Source organism: Lathamus discolor, chromosome 3 (assembly GCF_037157495.1).
Source record: "Lathamus discolor isolate bLatDis1 chromosome 3, bLatDis1.hap1, whole genome shotgun sequence".
NCBI classification, from domain to species: Eukaryota; Metazoa; Chordata; class Aves; order Psittaciformes; family Psittacidae; genus Lathamus; species Lathamus discolor.
Window position 1 is genome coordinate 51,497,638 of NC_088886.1, and position 17,792 is coordinate 51,515,429.

At 43.6% G+C, this 17,792-nt stretch overlaps 1 protein-coding gene across 1 annotated transcript in view; it reads right to left on the bottom strand.

Moving 5' to 3' along the window:
* The window catches only part of SYDE2 (synapse defective Rho GTPase homolog 2), a 28,019-nt gene extending 15,942 nt beyond the window's left edge, over window positions 1-12,077 (bottom strand). The window contains exons 1-2 of the mRNA XM_065675201.1: window positions 11,818-12,077; window positions 7,490-8,212 (exon numbers count right to left, since the gene is read on the bottom strand). Of these exons, the coding sequence (XP_065531273.1) occupies window positions 7,490-8,212; window positions 11,818-11,923 (829 nt within the window). The 5' untranslated portion in view covers window positions 11,924-12,077. The remainder of the gene's footprint in view (window positions 1-7,489; window positions 8,213-11,817) is intronic.
* Between the last annotated feature and the right edge of the window lie 5,715 nt (window positions 12,078-17,792).

Below are 17,792 nucleotides of genomic sequence, written 5' to 3' on the forward strand. Positions count from 1 at the left end.
ACCTGTTGAGTAAATGACTACCAGGGCAGCGAGAGGATGGTCAGTTTTGTGTATGCAGCTGACAATATATGTATACATATAAAAATTGATTTCTTTTTTTACAATGAGAACACTCAGTCACTGGAACAAGCTCCCCTAGGACACAGTAGAGTCTCCATCACTGCAGGTTTTCAAGACACAACTGGACAGGGTGCAAGGTGATCTCGAGGCTCTCCTTCCCATCAAAGGGTAGACCAGACGATCTGCGGTCCTTTCCAACCTGGGCTGTTCTATGACATACTGTCTTTCCCACATACACCTTGTGCTTTCCTGAAGATTAAGCATTATGAGAAACACAAGAAAAAAAAACACCACCAACAACCAACTTTTGAAGGCCAACAAAAGCCAAATAAAAGTGACTTGACATCCTAAGTGACTGCTTCCATCAGCTTGACTAGTAAAGCTGCCTTTTACTTTGCTCAGTGATATGGCTATGTGAATGGATGAAACCTTTAATGCAACCGAAGGGACACAACTGGAGAGACACAACCAGCCCACAATGCCTTATGAACACTGACCCCCTCTTTTTGTCCCCACCTGGCCAGATGTCCACAAGGCAATTGCCACTGTCCCCTTGGTCGAGCAGGCTGGCACGTATGGACCGTACCCCTACACAACACTGCCTCACGGAAAGAGAGAACTCAAACCACCTTAAGCACTTACAACACAGCCCCTGCCAGACATATGCAGTGATTTAGCACAGTAAAGATGCTTGTCTGACCCTGTTTAACACTGTTTACATGTGCTTGGGCATATATATCACTGTCATACCCACTGCCAGCAAGGCATGTTATTTACAGGCACATTTGATTATCCTATTATACATGTCACATTCCTCATCGCTTAAGGTAGGGTTTCTGAGTTAAAGTTCCTCAGAAAACCTGTAATTTATTTTTGGGGCAACAAGCTAAGGTGAATGAGTAAGTCAGAAAACTATTAGTTCCTTATTACAGCAAGCTATTGAAGTATCAAATGGCCACTCTCTCAAGTAATGGAAATGCTGAGTTCTCACCAAACTAAACCTGAAAGGTAATTTAATTTTTCCTACCATTCTCCAGACATACTTAATAAGTACACCACAATCTAACACTGAAAGCTTTTCTCTTAATAACGGCATTAGTATTGAAGATCTAAGCCATTTCATTTTGAAAAGAGGGGGAAAAAAAAACCACTCCAACAACACAGCTTACATGAAGTGGCTGTAACTTTCAAAACCAAAGCCGCCCTTCTGCCTATGTTTTTCATGCCTTTTTAGTAGTATTATTTACAAAAACAACCCAAGGACTTTTTGGGAAGATGTGTTAAAAATGAAAAAACAGTAAATCAAAACAGAAAAGCTCAAATACCTCAAAATTGTTCTCGTAGCAAACACTGGGTGAGTGAAAATGGACTACTGCTCTTCTGTGCTAGATTACAAGAAATACTGATCTGGATGCTCAACTGACACAAATGTCACAGCTCTACTGATGTCAAGGGCTGTTAGCTTACACAGCTGCAGGCAACTTAGGTTTTTTCATCCTCAGATAGTTCCAGACCTGCACTGATACAAAACTTCAAAACAGAACTGTAAATAACACTGAGAGAAGAATTCATGCTGTATCAAAATCAAACAATTTCAATTAAGATACAAAGAAAGCATCATTTCTACTCATATCAGCAACTCGAGGTCGGACACATACACACACAAAAAAGAACTTTTTAAAAATTAAATAGAATGGAATTATTTCTATGTAACATCTTATTTATCTAAATAAATGGAAGAATCTCCTGTTTTAACCTGTAAAAAAAGTCCTTTTTTACCCCTAGAAAAACTACCACTTTGACCAAAGCAGTCTGAGTTCTATCCCACATAACATTTCAGTGTGAAGGAATGGGAAAATTATTAAAAAGGTAAAAAAAACTAACCAAACAAAAACCCCAACCAAACAAACAGACAAAGAACCCTCTACGAATCTTGTAAAGATAGTCTGCTTTTTTCAAATACTATGCACACGGACATTAATTAAGCTGTGATAAACCCACCAACCCCGGGATCACTTGATCCCTGGAGCAAAAGATGTAAAATAAATTGTTTTCAATAGCCCATTAATTAAAACAGGAAGCGATTACAGCAGAACCCCCCTGAGGCTCATGCACACTGAGAGGTGAAGGGGCCAACCACTCACTGTGTGTTCTCCATCACAGTGGCAACCCTCAGAGCATCCTTGACAGTGGTATCTCATTAGAGAGAGGAACAAGCACATGTAACAGCACTTTAGATCTCTCACCACACTTCAGTATCTACAAATTCAGTATCTACAAATAAGCATGAGATAGTTGCAAATATTTTAAGTATCAGTGATTCTGCGATGCACATAAACTGCAGTGGGCTCTGTTCATGCGCTGGCATCACACCAAGACACAAGCAGCAGTACTGCGCCTGATGCCAAGCACTGCCTGTTTGGGCTGCTCTCACAAAGACTTCCTCCCCTCACTGTGTCTTTCATGGCATGAAAAGCCAATCAAAGAACATGAACAGTTACTCAGTACAAATCAAACTGGAACAGGTAATGGTTATTTTAAATTAACTGCTCCCACTCCACAGCTGCTCCTTTTGCCTCTTCCACCAGCAGGTCTTTATGGCATTGTCATCCCGCAGATCAAAGACACATGCATGAATAAGCCCTTGATCTTCAAAAGCATGGGCACAAGCTCCCCAGAAGCCCACCAAAAAAATGGCTTCAGCTCTGCAGGAGTAAAAGGGAGCAGAGGAACCTTTCTGCCATATGCCAAACCACACTGTTATCTCAAACATTATGCAAATATTTCACATGAATGCTTTTCTGCCTCATGAAACCAAAGCTCCTTGCACTTGGAGAACAGTTAAATCACAAAGCATTCTCCATCTGGAAAAACAAAAATTAAGCAAATAGTATTTGCAACATGTGGAATGAAACTGGCAGATAGAATTTGCTGCACAGTATACTCTGTATGTTGTTGGAAGCTTATCTGCAACATCTAAGCACAAAAAAATGTTTGTTTGCATTGGCCCCAAAAGTTGTATTTGGAAACCAGGATAGTGGTCACGGTCTAAGTCGTGAAAGAACGCTGTAGCTTTAATGTGATTTAAGGCAACCTCTATTGGGCATGCATTGGGGTCAAGTGTGAATATGGTACCACGGAACACCAGGTTGGAAAGGACCTCAACCTTCACTTCCTGCAACGTTGAAACGAAATCTGCTTATGGTGATTCCTACCAGGATCTTCACCCAGACAGCTAACACATATACATTTTCCATAGCAGAAGCACCGTCCAGATCTTGGCAACCTACAATGCACCAAGTCTTACCAGGATATCTCTGAGATACACACATGTGTGAGATGATTCTACTGATTAGGTAGACACTAATCCCAACAGTAATCCTACCCAAAACCAAAAATATTACCAATTCTTCAGAAGGCGCCACAGTGTAAATCTATCACAGGAGGTGGTATTGTAAAGAGGTGTTTTAATTCAACATTTTGCAGGTGATACACACATCTATAAAAATATAGAGATAGAATTCAATCCTAAACAGTTGTAAAAAAAATTAACATTTTATACAGGAAAAAAAAAAAAACTACACGTAGAATTCTTCATACTGCATCTGTAACAAAAAAAAAAAAAAAAAAAAATCCAATCATTTTATCTGCACAAGGAGACATTAAATTAAAAACAGCCTCCAGGGTGCTTTCCTCTTAAAACTATTTTCCCACAGACCTAAGAGCACAAGCAGGCGCTGTTTCTATATTATGAATGTAGAACCAAGTTATCTTCTTACTCCAATCTCTTGTGTACTTGTTAGAAACAAACCACATTATTTTCCCAAGTTCTGCTATAAAATCATTGAAAGGTTTGGGTTGGAAAGGACCTTAAGATCATGCACTTCCAACCTCCCTGCCATGGGCAGGTACACCTCACACGATATTGTGTAGCCCAAGGCTCCATCCAGCTTGGCCTTGAACACTGCCAGGGATGGAGCATTTATCACTTCTTTCGGCAACCTGTTCCAGTGCCTCAGCACCCTCACAGTAAAGAACTTCTTCCTTTTATCTAACCTGAACTTCCCTTGCTTAAGTTTGAACCCATTACCCCTTGTCCTATCACTACAGTCCCTAAGGAAGAGTCTCTCTCCAGCATTCTTGTAGGTCCACTTCAGATACTGGAAGGCTGCTGGGAGGTCTCCACACAGCCTTCTCTTCTCCAGGCTGAACAGTCTCAACTCTCTCAGCCTGTCTTTGTACAGGAGGTGCTCCAGCACACTTATCATCCTTGTGGCCCTCCTCTGGACTTATCATCCTCCGTGGTCCTCAAATAGCTCCATGTCCTTCTTATGGCAAGGACACTAGATCTGCACAAAGTACTCCAAGCGGGGTCTCATGAGAGCAGAGTAGAGGGGCAGGATCACCTCCTTCAACCTGCTGGTCACGCTCCTTTTGATGCAGCCCAGGATACGGTTGGCTTTCTGGGCTGCAAGCGCACACTGCTGGCTCATGCTCAGTTTCTCATCAACCAACACCCCCAGGTCCTTCTCCACAAGGCTGCTCGGAATCTCTTCCTCGCCCAGGCTTTAGCTGCGCCTGGGATTGCCCCGAGTAAAGTGTAGGACCTTGCACTTGGCTTGGCTGAACTTCATGTGGCTGGCATTGTCCCACCTCTCAAACATGTCAAGGTCCCTCTGGATGGCATCCCTTCCCTCCACCGTATCAACCGAACCACACAGCTTGGTACAATCAGCAAACTTGCTTAGGGCGCACTCAATCCCACTGTCCATGTCACTGACAAAGATGCTGAACGGGACTGGTCCCAACACCAACCCCTGAGGGAAATCACTTGTTACTGAGAACACCAAGGGGCAACTTATGTCTAAGCAGTTCCTTTTAAAGGCCAGCGTGGCCAGAATTACTCACCAAGGAATTACCTGACAAATCCTATTAACAAATGGCATTTAGTGTAGAAAGTAACCAGATTAACACCAAGAACTAATGGTGCGAATTAAGACTATGGGGCAAATTAGCACCTCTACAACTAGGATCCATTTTATTGATAACATTTACAGGGAATATCTATCTGCTATCGTGTTCGGAAAGACTCCAAATAATTGAATTCTAGAATTTATTTTTTCTTAAATTTCTGTCTAACAAGGTCTCTTTCAAAAAAAAAAAATAGCAAAAAGAAACAAATCCACAACCCTTTTCTGTCTACAGAGTTGGAAACCCAGATAAGGCAACAATATTTAAAGTTTTAAAGGTAAAATTGATTCCATTATCCACAGAAGAAAGCAGCAAATGACAAAATAAACTGTATGTTTTGTTGGCTTTTATAGAACCCCCTTTATTCTGTCTATGCTTCTCAAAATCTTACACTTTAGATTCTAACCAATATTGACATATTACATAATATCAGTAAGGAAGGTAAGCAGACTTTTCCCCAAAGCTGTAATCAGTTATTTGTCAGGAGTTACTGCTGAATGTACCCAGCTTGCTAAGTATATAGACATCTGTTTCATAGCAGTTGTATAATTCAAGTAAGGTCCTAACACAAATAAAGCTAAATTGGCCATGTTGCCCTTCATGCAGTAATTCTGTATGGATGACCTGTCATTCTAAATTTCACTGAAAATAACTGTAGATACCTTAAGTGGATTAAAAAGAACTACTAAGTCACTTCTCCATAATCAAGCCAATTACTGAGCAGCAGGGATCTACTTCATCATCAATTAATCTATTCGGCGTGATCCCTGTTCAATACATGCAAAATGAGAGCTGCATCTAAAGTACCTCAATTAACTCAATGCATAACAAACCAATCAGGTAGAAACTTTTGTCCCGGTTTCATAAGACATATTTTTAAATATGCAATTTTGCTCCCAGAAATAAAAGTTTCTTCAGTATGAAAATGATTTGGATTTTTTCCTTCCCCCATATTAAGGGATTTATTTTTCTTAAAATTAAATAGTCACCTTGTATATTGGGAGATTAACCCCCTAAGTGAGGGTCAAACAGGTTGCAGGACACACATGGCTTTCCTAAATAACCATGCTTACTGACCTCTCCAAATCACCTACAGCTCCAACAATGACAAAAATCTACTTAAGAACATAGTATTTCATTTATCTTGCAAGCAAATATAACTGGTCCAAGTATTTAATGCACCGATAAAGTGAATTATTTCTAAATGAATGTCCAGTAACTTTGTCACTAAAAATACACTTGTGTCTGCAGCATTCCCACAAAAAGAACAAAACATGAGCTCCCAGAAGACCAAGTGGTTTTTATTTCTGCTTTTTATAGCAGTTGCTCTGGTGCCTTTGAAAACAAGCCCTGTTCCCAGAAGCAGTCTCCACACTGGGAACCCAGGCACAGCAACTCTGGACACGTGAGGCTGCAGGGGCAGAAGCCTGCCAGGATGGTGAGCAGGGCAAGACAGATGGGGGTCCTCCTCTGGAGGACAACGCATATGCTCCAATGCCAGTGTTTCAGGTCCTCTCTGCTGAGCCAAGCAGAAATACAAGCTCTTAGAAAGAGCAAAAGTGTGCAAAGGAAATATGAACCTTCTCTAAAGAGGGAAACCTGGAACTCCCCGTCTTCTGAACTTTATGCTGTTTCTAACTCTCAACAGGATACTAGAGTTAAGCTCAAGATAACGTAAGACACATCAGTAATTAAAATAATACCTTTTGGAAAGACTTGGTTTTTTTTTTTTTTTTTGTGCTTACTTTTGTTTGCTGTGGTTTTATTTTTGTTTGGGCTTTTTTAACAGACTGAGAAAAATATTTAATAAGATGCTGAATTCATGTAGTAATGGTATTATGGAAATGAGACCATCAAACACTCAGCCAAAGATAACAAGGACCAAACAGGCTGGGTTCTGAAAGTGAAAACCATTCCTCTCCAGTCTATTAGATTAGCCTGAGACAGTCAACAAGACAGCAATTATAGAAAACAATGTGATGAACAGCATTTATATGGTCTTCCAAAAAATCTTCATTAAAAAGACCCAGACAGCAAGTTAAAGAAAGTTCTGCAGACATTAAGTAGCTTCAAGGCTGGAATCTAAGGCCAGGGTTAGACACTAGCTAACAGAGGAAACCCCACCACTATGTCCTCGCATTACCAGGCTTTAGCAAGTTTGCTTTGTAAAACCTTTGCCTTCAACAAGGTGAGGGCCCAAAAGCACAGAGGACAACCACACTTGGGCATACCATGGACAAACTGAGAAAAGACTGTGCAGCTCTACACCAGTAGACCAGTAGACATCAGTCTCACAAATTGAGTCATATATTATGAACTTGACAAGCATTTCCAGCAGAAATTTGCTTGATTAACATAAAGAGAGGAGAAAGAGAAAAGAGAGGTATCAGAAGGGTTTATTATTCCTCTAAAAGAAAACAGAGGACATAAACACTTTTATGTTCCTGAACCCTCTTACCTGTTGAAGGGCACTTAAAGGTAGGATTGTCCTCCGCTGCTGGCACACTGGGAGCCTTGCAGGCAAACCTCAGCCGGTGCTGCTGCATTTGATCCCCAGGACATGCCGCATCAGCCTGACTCACTTCGCTGGGCTGAGCTGTATGACTGTTTCCTGTGCTCTCCATGGAGCATGGGGGATCCTCACGGGGACCCACAGACATCCCAGAGTCACCTCCAGGGAGGGATTTGTACCGAATAGCTGGGGAGCCCACAGCAACAGGGCTATTCACAGCAGAAAGGTGCACCCTCAGCAAGTCAGGCTCATCATCTTCAGGGATTGGGTTGTACCATATTTCTCCTTCATCATCTGCATCATTATCCTCACCCAAGTCCAAAGTAGGGCTCCTTGGCACGGCAGGGCTTGTGGTGCCACCAACAGGAGCGCAGCCTCGTATGGGGTGCTCCCGCCCCACCGGTGACACAGAAGGAGCCCGTGGCACTGCGGGTTCAGGCAGCGGGATAGATTTGGGTACCGGGGTAACAGCCCTGTGCATTTCCTTACAGGCATTTTCTTCTTCTAGAGAAGGAGGAGGAGGTCGGTGCGTGCTCTGCTGCAGCCAGCTGCGTTTCTTAGAAACAGTGATGCTGTTCATCGGCTGCCTGTGCTCAGGGACTGCACTGGCCTGGGGGGACTCAGGCTCCTTCCTGCTTCTCGAAGCTATGTAAACATTTTCGATTAGATCTGTTCCCAGAAAGAAAGGGGGTAAAAAAAAAAAAAAAAAAGAGGGAAACATACATGTTTAGAATATCGTTTTGCTTTCAACAGATGAACACACAAGCTGCCGTATGACATCTACATTAAACCTCATGCGAAAAGACAAAAGACAAGGTGATGCTATTATAAAATTAGATTTCAGCCTGTCAAAGCAGAATGTGCACATAATTAATAAAGACTCAGACTTGTTTGGCTGTGTTTTTAACACCATGTAATTTAGATAACTGGCAGTGAGATAGCTCTGCTGAAAGGTCATGCATACTTACACAGAAATGGCTGGGGCTTTGCTGCCAAGTTCAGGTACAATTGGTTTGAGAAGCTGCTATGTGGTTTTTCTCCAATTTACTTGCCCAATGAAGAAACAGACCTTACTTTTGGTATAATGTACTACTAAAATGGCTACAAGAAACCCACATAGATTCGCTTCTAGATTTTTATATAAATAAAGGCGACGATATCTCTTGCACAAAAACCTCCAGAAAGGACTGTCTTTATCAGCTTTATCCTATAATTAAGACAGAAGCAATCCTGATTTGTAGGGAATAAAACCATCATGAAAGGAAGGAAGGAGAATGAAGAGCTCATAGAATCACGGAATGGTTTGGGTTAGAAGGGACCTTAAAGATCATCCAATTCCAACCTCCTGCCACAGACAGGAACACCTTCCACTAGAACAGGTTGCTCTAAGCTCCATCTAACCTTCCATGAACAGCTTCTCTGAGCAATCTGTGCTGCTGCCTCACCACCCTCACAGGGAAAAACTTCCTCATGTCTAACCTAAATGTAAAAAAAAATTTAAATATCTAATGACACACCAAAAATTTAATGCAACACCTGACCAAATTCCACTGACTGCTCCCAAGACTCGACACTATTTCCTTAAAGCAATCGCCAAACATTTAATTATGCATCCAAAAAGTCACCTGCACTCAAGCCCCTTGTCAGAGCACATCCAAGCAGCCCACTCGGCAGCAGTGGCAGGCTGCAGGGAACCAAATGCAGCAGCACATCCAGGCAAGCACCAGCTCTGTCACTAGGACTGGAAGGAAAGCTGCAAATACATTCAAACGATAAACAGGGAATGGAGGACAGATAACCCTCACGCTCCTCTGCACAGAAGAACAACTGAGACAGGGTTCACTCACCCACTGAGACTGAATGGGGATAACTGGGTTCTCCTAAAACAGACAACTTGTTTTCATGGGAAGCCCTCCACAGTTTGAAATTCCATATGGGAGCAGCTATTTGATACTGCTTGAACGTTATTCTCAGCAAAAAAATATTTGAACACCAATGACAGATGTTAAAATAGGGACATGTCTCTGGAGAATGCACGGAGCAGCTCTGCAAATCCAGCTAAGTTCACTGCAGACAGGGAGACAGGAAAAAGACTGTCACTTGAACACCTTTCCTTCCACACTCTTTTTAGGTTTGTACTTTAATGACAGAAGAGATCCTTGATAAGATCTGATACACCATTTGATGAAAGATTCATCAGTTGGTGATTCTTTTTTTTTAAGGTGAGGTTTCCTTGTTTAGCTAAACTGCAATATGAACAGCTTGTGATTTGAAGAATTAACTTGGTTCAAAGTAGTAACAGAATTAACCATGCTCATTTTGAAGCCTGTGCACACCTCCACTGAAGTGCTTTGCTACACTGAGGTCTAAGTCAGTCCATTAACAGAATCTGAGGAAAATAAGAAAGCAGGGCTGAGGGAGCAGATCTCTGGGCAAAGTTTCAGTGATTTGGCAGCAACTGTATTCCTTCCCCCACTCACAGCCTCAAGATTTAAATGTGCCATGGCAAGCATTCCTCTTTACACAAATTTCACTACTATTTCAAGAACTAACCAGAAGCACAGGGAACTAATTTGCAGGGGTGCACAGGGCTAGGCCTGCATTTCCAAGAAGCCAGGCTGGATCAGGTACTTCTCAGGCAGGCATCCTCCTACCTCAAAGCCCTCTACTTCTGCACAGACAGCCCAAGGAGCAGTTTCTGCTCCAGTGACATAAATAGATGCAGCATCCGAGAGCTGTACTTCCACACAAAAAGTATCTGCTACTTCCTACTCCACTGTAACAACACAGGCCCATCCGCACCAGTTAAGGCAGCCCACAGTTCCCAAACCAGTAGGCTCCTATGAAGTACAATGTGCCTAAATATACACCCAGCAAAACATCTGGCACCAGCCTCAAGCTGTCCTTTGGTCCCAGCAGCAGCGAGCACACAGAGCAAACTCAGCTTTGTTTCCAACATCCACGCAGGCATTTCAGTAACAAACGCTGTGCAAAAGCTCACTGAAAAAACCTTATTACTAACCAGGCACCTCCAACAACTCTGCTGCTGGCAGAGACACTGCACCTATCACACCTATTCACAGCCACCCCATCTCTGAACGAGCCAGCACACTGCCAGGGGTCATCGATCGCAAATGTTCACTGAATCTCATCCAAAACATACACTTGCATGCACATCTTCCAACTGCAGTTTTTGCAACTGACATCAGTACCTGCAACCACCACTTCCCCTTTATTCGAACTTGGCCATGCTCCTGAAAGCCCTTATGCCTGTGTTTATTTTAGAAACAAACTGTCTCCCATGCAAGTATCTGCAAAACCAGTGGTTCAATATCACAGAGCAAGTTTTCAATGTTGTTAACTGTTATAGTAACGAGCTGGTTTTAAATAAATACAAAGCACTCAGACACAGGCCAGGCACATACTTCTTGTTCCAGAGCAAAGTTCCATTCAGAAGAATGCTGCCTGCTCTCTGTTGGTACTTTCATATATTTAATGTGCATGCAGTAGTTAAATACTTTTCATGTAAAACCAGACCAGGCCTCCAAACAAATACAGAACATATCAGTGGTTGCTCTCAAAAGGTGTTTAAGGGAGAAAAATAAAGTGAAAAAAGACAGGATTTTCCTTCACGTTCCACTCTATATACAAGAAAATAAACAGATCAGTATTTAAAGTTAAGCCATTACGGTAACAACACATACATGCTCATATATGAGCAAAGCCAAAGAACTTCAACGTTTCAGCTCAACTGCAGTCAAAACTGATATTCACCCTACTACGCAGACACATAAATATTTCAACATGATGCTGTGCACTGCTTTTCCAAGCGTAAGGAAGAGGGGAACAGCTTTTCCAGCCTCTCCATATACGGATCAAATAATCTGTAGTTCTCCTGGCTGCTCCTTAAACACGTTTTCTTTCACTACATTTCCGACCGCAGCTACAAATAGCTACGTATTTAAACGAAACAATAGCAAAATTGATTTGTAAGCTTTCGATGCGACCTTAAACCCAAATCACCACAAAGCCAAGCAGCAAACCCAAGCCAAGGAGTGACAGAGAGCCGCACGGCGAAGGAGCGCTGGTCTAAACCCGAGAGCCCCTCACATTAACGAGGCATCTTTATTCCCGATAGGAGCAGCAGTCACTGACGGGACGATGCTACCGCGGCGGACTGACTCCAGACCTCAACTCCAGACCGCTCCCCGCCCGTCTCGTCCCGCTCCCCCCTGCCGCCTCAGGTGGAGGGGCCCCGTCCCTCAGACACTCACCCTGCGGGGCGCACACCCCGCCGTGACGGTGCCCGGCGCCCGCCGCCCCTCGCTGGGACCTCCTGCCCCGCAGCTTGGAGAGCGTCCTGCGGAGCGGGTCAGCCATGCCTGGCTGCTGCGTCCCCGCCGCCTTCAGCGGGCGCTACGCCCCGGCCCGCGGGACCCGGCAGCCCCGCTGCGCGGCAGGAACGGGAGCGCTGGGCCGCGCTGCCCCATGGCGGCGTGCCTCCGCGAGCGCGGCCCCAGCTCCGCCGCGCACATACCTCGCATAGCTGAGCGGGGTGAGAGGGCGTCCGCAGTGCGCATGCCCAGCCCGCCCCGCCCCGCCCGTGAGGGGCCACGGCCGACCCCCCTTCCACCGCCCCGGTCCGCCTGAGGTGAGCCGGTCCCGCCGGTGCTTGCCGGAGGGGACTGGGGCTCCCGGGGCTATGGCAGGCGGCCCGGGGTCTGCCCTGCCCGGGCACGGACTTCTCAGCAATACCCCGAGTTGTACCTGGAGTCTGTCACACTACAGAGAGGGGTATCATCACCTGCGTTAGCCATGTGCATGGCATTCCTTGCAAAAGGGTCCGCAGCATGTTTCAAATACTTCATAGCATCATAAAAGCCTTCAAGATTATCAAGATCAGCCATTACCCCAGGACTGCCAAGTACACCGCTTAGCCATGTCCCTATGAGACTTGTCTACACAGTTTTTGAACACTTTCAGGGGCAGTAATTTCACCACTGCCCTGGGCAGCCTGTTCCAATGCCTGACAACCCTTTTGGTGAAGAAACTTTTCCAAACATCCAGTTTAAACCTCCCCTTGCACAGCTTGAAGCCGTTACTTCTTGCCCTATCGCTTGTTACCTGGGAGAAGAGACGGACCCCCACCTCACTACAACCCCCTGTCAAGTAGCTGTAGAGAGCGATAAAGTTCCCCCTGAGCCTTCTCTTCTCCAGACTAAACAACCCCAGGTCCCTCAGCCGTTCCCCATCACATTTGTGCTCCAGACCCTCCACCAGCTCCGTTGCCCTTCTCTGGACCCGCTGCAGCACCTCAATGTCTCTCTTGTAATGAGGGGTGCAGAACTGAACACAGGATTCACAGTAAGCTGCAAACTTACTTTTCTCTTCTGTGCATGTGGCAGTTCTCACTCCCTGACAGGTTTTCGACTGTTTACGTGCACTCTCACTCTCTTGAAAAGCCTTTGTGCCCTCCTCAGTGCAGTTAACACCAGCAACGCAGGGATGAAGCTGGCCTTGATGTCAGGGGCCTTTAGTATTCCGGCCAAAAGGCCACATAGGTATAAGACAAGTGGCATTAGGACAGAGAAAACAATGTACTGAGGCTAATGAAGTGGGCAAAAATCTGGGCTTGGTGTGTGTGCTGCTCAGCTACATCGTGCAATGTTAATGCAAGCACACAGCCCTTCAAAACCTATCTTGGGAAATGGTGTGGCACTGATTTTTTACCAAGATAAACTACTGGGACAGCTTTCATTGGTTAACATCTATGTGGGTTTATGTCTCCCACATTTCATTTCACTGTAAACAGCTTCAGGAATATATTTTGCAGCTTTTTACATTGCATATCTTATGAACGATGTATGACACACCTGTCTTGTGGGTGAGAGCAGAGGAGCTGTCACCATCTCCTGCCCTTTAGCAGTGTGTTGGATGTCACCTCTCTGCAGAGGTCAGCCGGGAGCAGGCGGGCATTCCACGTGTTCCACATGCCAAGCACAGCACTGCCTTGAAACATGATGAATGCCCAGACACAGGGCCAAAGGAAGGGCTCATTAAGTTCTAGAGGAACCAACCACAGCCCAAGAACATCACACACATTCACAATTTCCTCTTTTACCAGATTCTGAAGGGAGGAGTAATAATTTGATCATTTGAAACCAAATCTTTGTGAAGAACAAATTTTAAATGTTGAATCTTTAGATTCACCCAACAGCAGTAACCCAGTAATACTTGTATCTCTACAGTGTAAACCAAAACCCAAACCAAAACATTACAGAATAGTTGTGATCTAATCGAAACCGAATCTAGGGGTATTTATCATGTGTCATATTGCAACAACTTGAAATGACATTTTGACATTGTGTCCTTTGAAACTATTTGCATTTCTTTAAATACACGTGTTGGGAAATAATCTCTGCATGAGTTTCAGAGCAAGATGTAAAACCATAACAGAATGCCTTTGGTTGGGCAGTGGCTAGGATGGTCTCAATGCTCACTGCTGTGCAGGCAAGGAGCTGTGAGTCCTCAGGCCTCTGTCCCTGCAGGGGTCGCATCCTGCCCCCTCTGATAGCTGTATCACAGCACCCATGGCCTGGGTTAGAAGCAGCATCTCGGGCAAAGTAGTGTGCAAGAAATACATAAAACAAAACCTATCAGTGCTTTTCTGGCAGTGCATTCCTGTGCACAATTGATGAATCTATCTCCGCCAGATTAATTCACAATTACAGTTTCTTCATTACCTATGGGCTTAAGTAATGCCACCTCCTCTAACCTACTCTCATCTGTTTGAGTGGTTAAGCTTTCATTCCCAGCAAACACTTCAATTTCTAGTCTGGAATCGATAAGCAAAACTAAGACTTTAATGATACCTTCCAGAACTGTGATCCTCATCTGTAAAGATACAGTCAAAGAAGAAAGGTATAAACATACTTGATGGCACTTTTTTTGTTGTTGGTATTCATTTCATAGTTGGATGCTGAAACCAGTCGCCCAGAAAAGCTATCAAAACTACATTCTGGGGACACTGAAAATTTGGCTGTCCCTGGCCAAGCAAACCTACGTGGCTTCTGACCTCCAGCAGTTCCATCCAACCTAAATTACTCTCCCAGCTCAAAACTTTTCCTCATACTGGAGCTGCCACCCTCCCTAGCTGAGAGATGGCTTGGATAACATGAATGAAGTCCAGCTGAGCAGAACACTGGTGACAAAATCCCCTGTAAAATTCTGCATGGGCAACACAGCTCGACTGCACTGATCTTACTGATGCTATCAGGAGGTTAGCTGTGCCACCACCATATGTATGCCTGAGACAAAGGGCATGCGTTTGAAGCCTGGAAGAGGAGATCTACCCTACCAAAAAACACTGAAAAGATTCAAAATAGGCAGCAGATGAACTCCAAGCATTCTCAGCTAGAAATAGTTGTGGCAACCATTTCAAGCTGAGCAAACAGAAGTCTACACCTACCTTGGCTGTCATCGTCACACCTGCAGATTTCTATCCTGTTCTAATGAGAAATCAGATTCCTCCTGTCTACCTGTGCCATAGCTTGTCTGAATTAGTTCCCCAATGAGTAACAACTTACTGCACTTTGAAGAACTGTATGTAACTTTTAGCAAATTCCTCTTTATTTAGGTGACATTTTTGGAAATTTTTGTTACTTGGATATTTCCTTTAAGCAATCAGAACAATATTAGTGGAAAGTAGGTACTAGCCAGAGTAAAGAACAAATTCTGCAAAGAACTGGGGCACTGCTGTTTGGTGTGCAGTACTGCTTCTCCCATGACTATTAGCTATGGAAAGAAAATTAAAATCAACATCATTGTATTTTCCATGCTGCTTTACACAGTGTTTTCTTCATGTTCTGTATGGTTTCAAATGTTAGTTTAAGCATTTAGATTATTCCTCTATGCAATAGGCACACAGGAAATAGCTCAGTGAAAAGCTGCCAATAGTTGAGTCTATAAACACAGTTTGATCTGTATCTTGGAAATTTGTTTCCATTCCAACCTGTGGTTACAAAGCACTTTTTCTTGTTGGCAGATGGATTTTTTTTTTTAAATCCCTATGCATCCTGTATTTGCCCAACAGAGTTGGCACTGATCACACACACACAAAAAAACAGCCTTCAGATAAAATAACATTAAGGATCTGGCTGGAACTAACTTGAGCCAGTGGAGTAAGAGTCAAAGCTGAGCTTTTCTTTTCAGCTCAGCTTGTTTCATTCAGGAGCTGCAAATCACACTGTGCTGAACGCAAGTGTTTTTTACTCGGCCTTCTACAAAAAGTAGAAGCAACTTTAAGAGGATGGGTCTAGACCTTGCATCAACTTGAAGAGGCTTCTTACTAGGAGACTGGCAAGTATTCAGAACTGGTTAAACAGTGTGACTTTAAGCAAATAGAAAGCAGTAGTATTCTTCTGAAGGTACAAAGAGAAATGTTATGAAAGGGTTTTTTTATTAACAGACTGAGATTCGGCCAATTACTTAATCTTTTCTGAGTTGATGACATGAGGATTGATTGTAAATGACCGCGCAAGCAAATAAGTCAAACTTAAGTTGGAGGAAAATAAAAAGCCTTGATAAGAAGGCTCTCTCTGGTGAAGAAGCTGATGCACAGGTGGCAGTGCTTGGGCACTGACTGAGCTGAATTACAAAATTACGCAGATAAGTACAGAGATAAATAGACCCTAATAAAAGACTAACAAATGCGCTTCACAGCCTAGCTGACAGTGTAAGAGATCAGCTGCATTTCAGCAGATAGTGTCAAAGAAGCTGTGCTTTCCTAAGTACACAGGCTTTCATTTCTGTACACTCTCAAAGACTGGTTCTGAACTGCTCAGTCTGACCTAGGAAAATTCCATCTGTCACAGCATCAGACGGACATCCTCAGATGTACCTGAAATAAAAGTTACATATTAATTTATGATGCAACTGTGCAAAGACATACTTTATTTTACTTCAGTGGGATTAACTTGTGCGAGTAAAACTAAAAGTGTCTGAAAAGATGAATGAGTCTCCTTTTCATTAAAGCTTAGCAAATTGGTATCTTTCTTCTCTCAAGACCTATCGCAGACAGGAGGATAAAGTGACAATTACATGACTAAAGTGGAGCTGCTGACAGATGGGAACTGGAAGCACTTGAATGCCACAATAAAATCTATGAGCACTCTTTTTATTGAAAGTGTCTGCCTTCCTGACATCAAAATGGACTGAAATAAGAGTCCTGTGAAACTCTATCAGCAGCTAATAGCTGTGTGCATTATCTCCAGCCTGCCAAAAGACTGATCTCTCTCAGATGCAGACACCACTACAGTCATCCATACCTTTGTTACCCCCAGACCCTATTTTGAGCTGGCCAGCCAGGGCACCCGAGAGGCCCAGTGGGTCCAGAATACAGCTACTTATCTTCTTAGGAAGACAAACCTATGGGAGAATGAAACATTTATATTCTAAACCTGAGGAGGTTGCTAGACAACAGGCTGGCCAAAGCTGAAGGTGTTCATTACCAAAATGGCTCCACCATCTGCTTCCCGGTTGCTGGAACCATTTGCAAATGGAGTTGCACTTTTAAAAAGCAAAACTGAGAAATTCCAAGAGCAGTCAGATCTTAGACCACTGACTGTGCATCCTTGCCAGGAACTTCCTTAACACAAAACTGCTCCACTGCTATTGAGATGTGATACCCACTGCACCACAGCCACATTGCTCTTGTTTGGCTGTGTCCAACCAAACTTGTTGCTTTCTACGAAGGAGGTACCAGATCCCTGAGAAGCCACTGCCCCCATCAGTTCCTCTCTGACTCCTGTGGCATAAGACACTTGGCTCTGGTGATGTGACTTGTAGCATCAGGATGGTGGCTACCCTGCCTGTATGCAAACTGCTGAGCCCATTGCTCTCAGTGGCATTGTTTACTAGTCGTGTTAAGGTGTAACTAAAACAGGAAAGCATTTTAAGAGCCATGTAAGGTTAACCTAGAAATGAGCAGTGTGATGGAAATACTTCTGTTCATAGCTATCAGCTAAGTTAAGCAGCAGAAGTGTTCACGGCTCTGCCTTCTGTGTTTTGTTTGAACAGAAATAAAGTAATTCATGCTCCTTTTAGTGTTTGCACTTATATTTTTGAATTGGCATTTGCCTTTTTAGAGAATGCAAGCTAACATCCCTATGAGCTTTTCAAAACACGACATTGAACTTCAGGGCTGTCATTACCACCTCTGACTGCAATCTTACAGCATGCCAGTGCTATG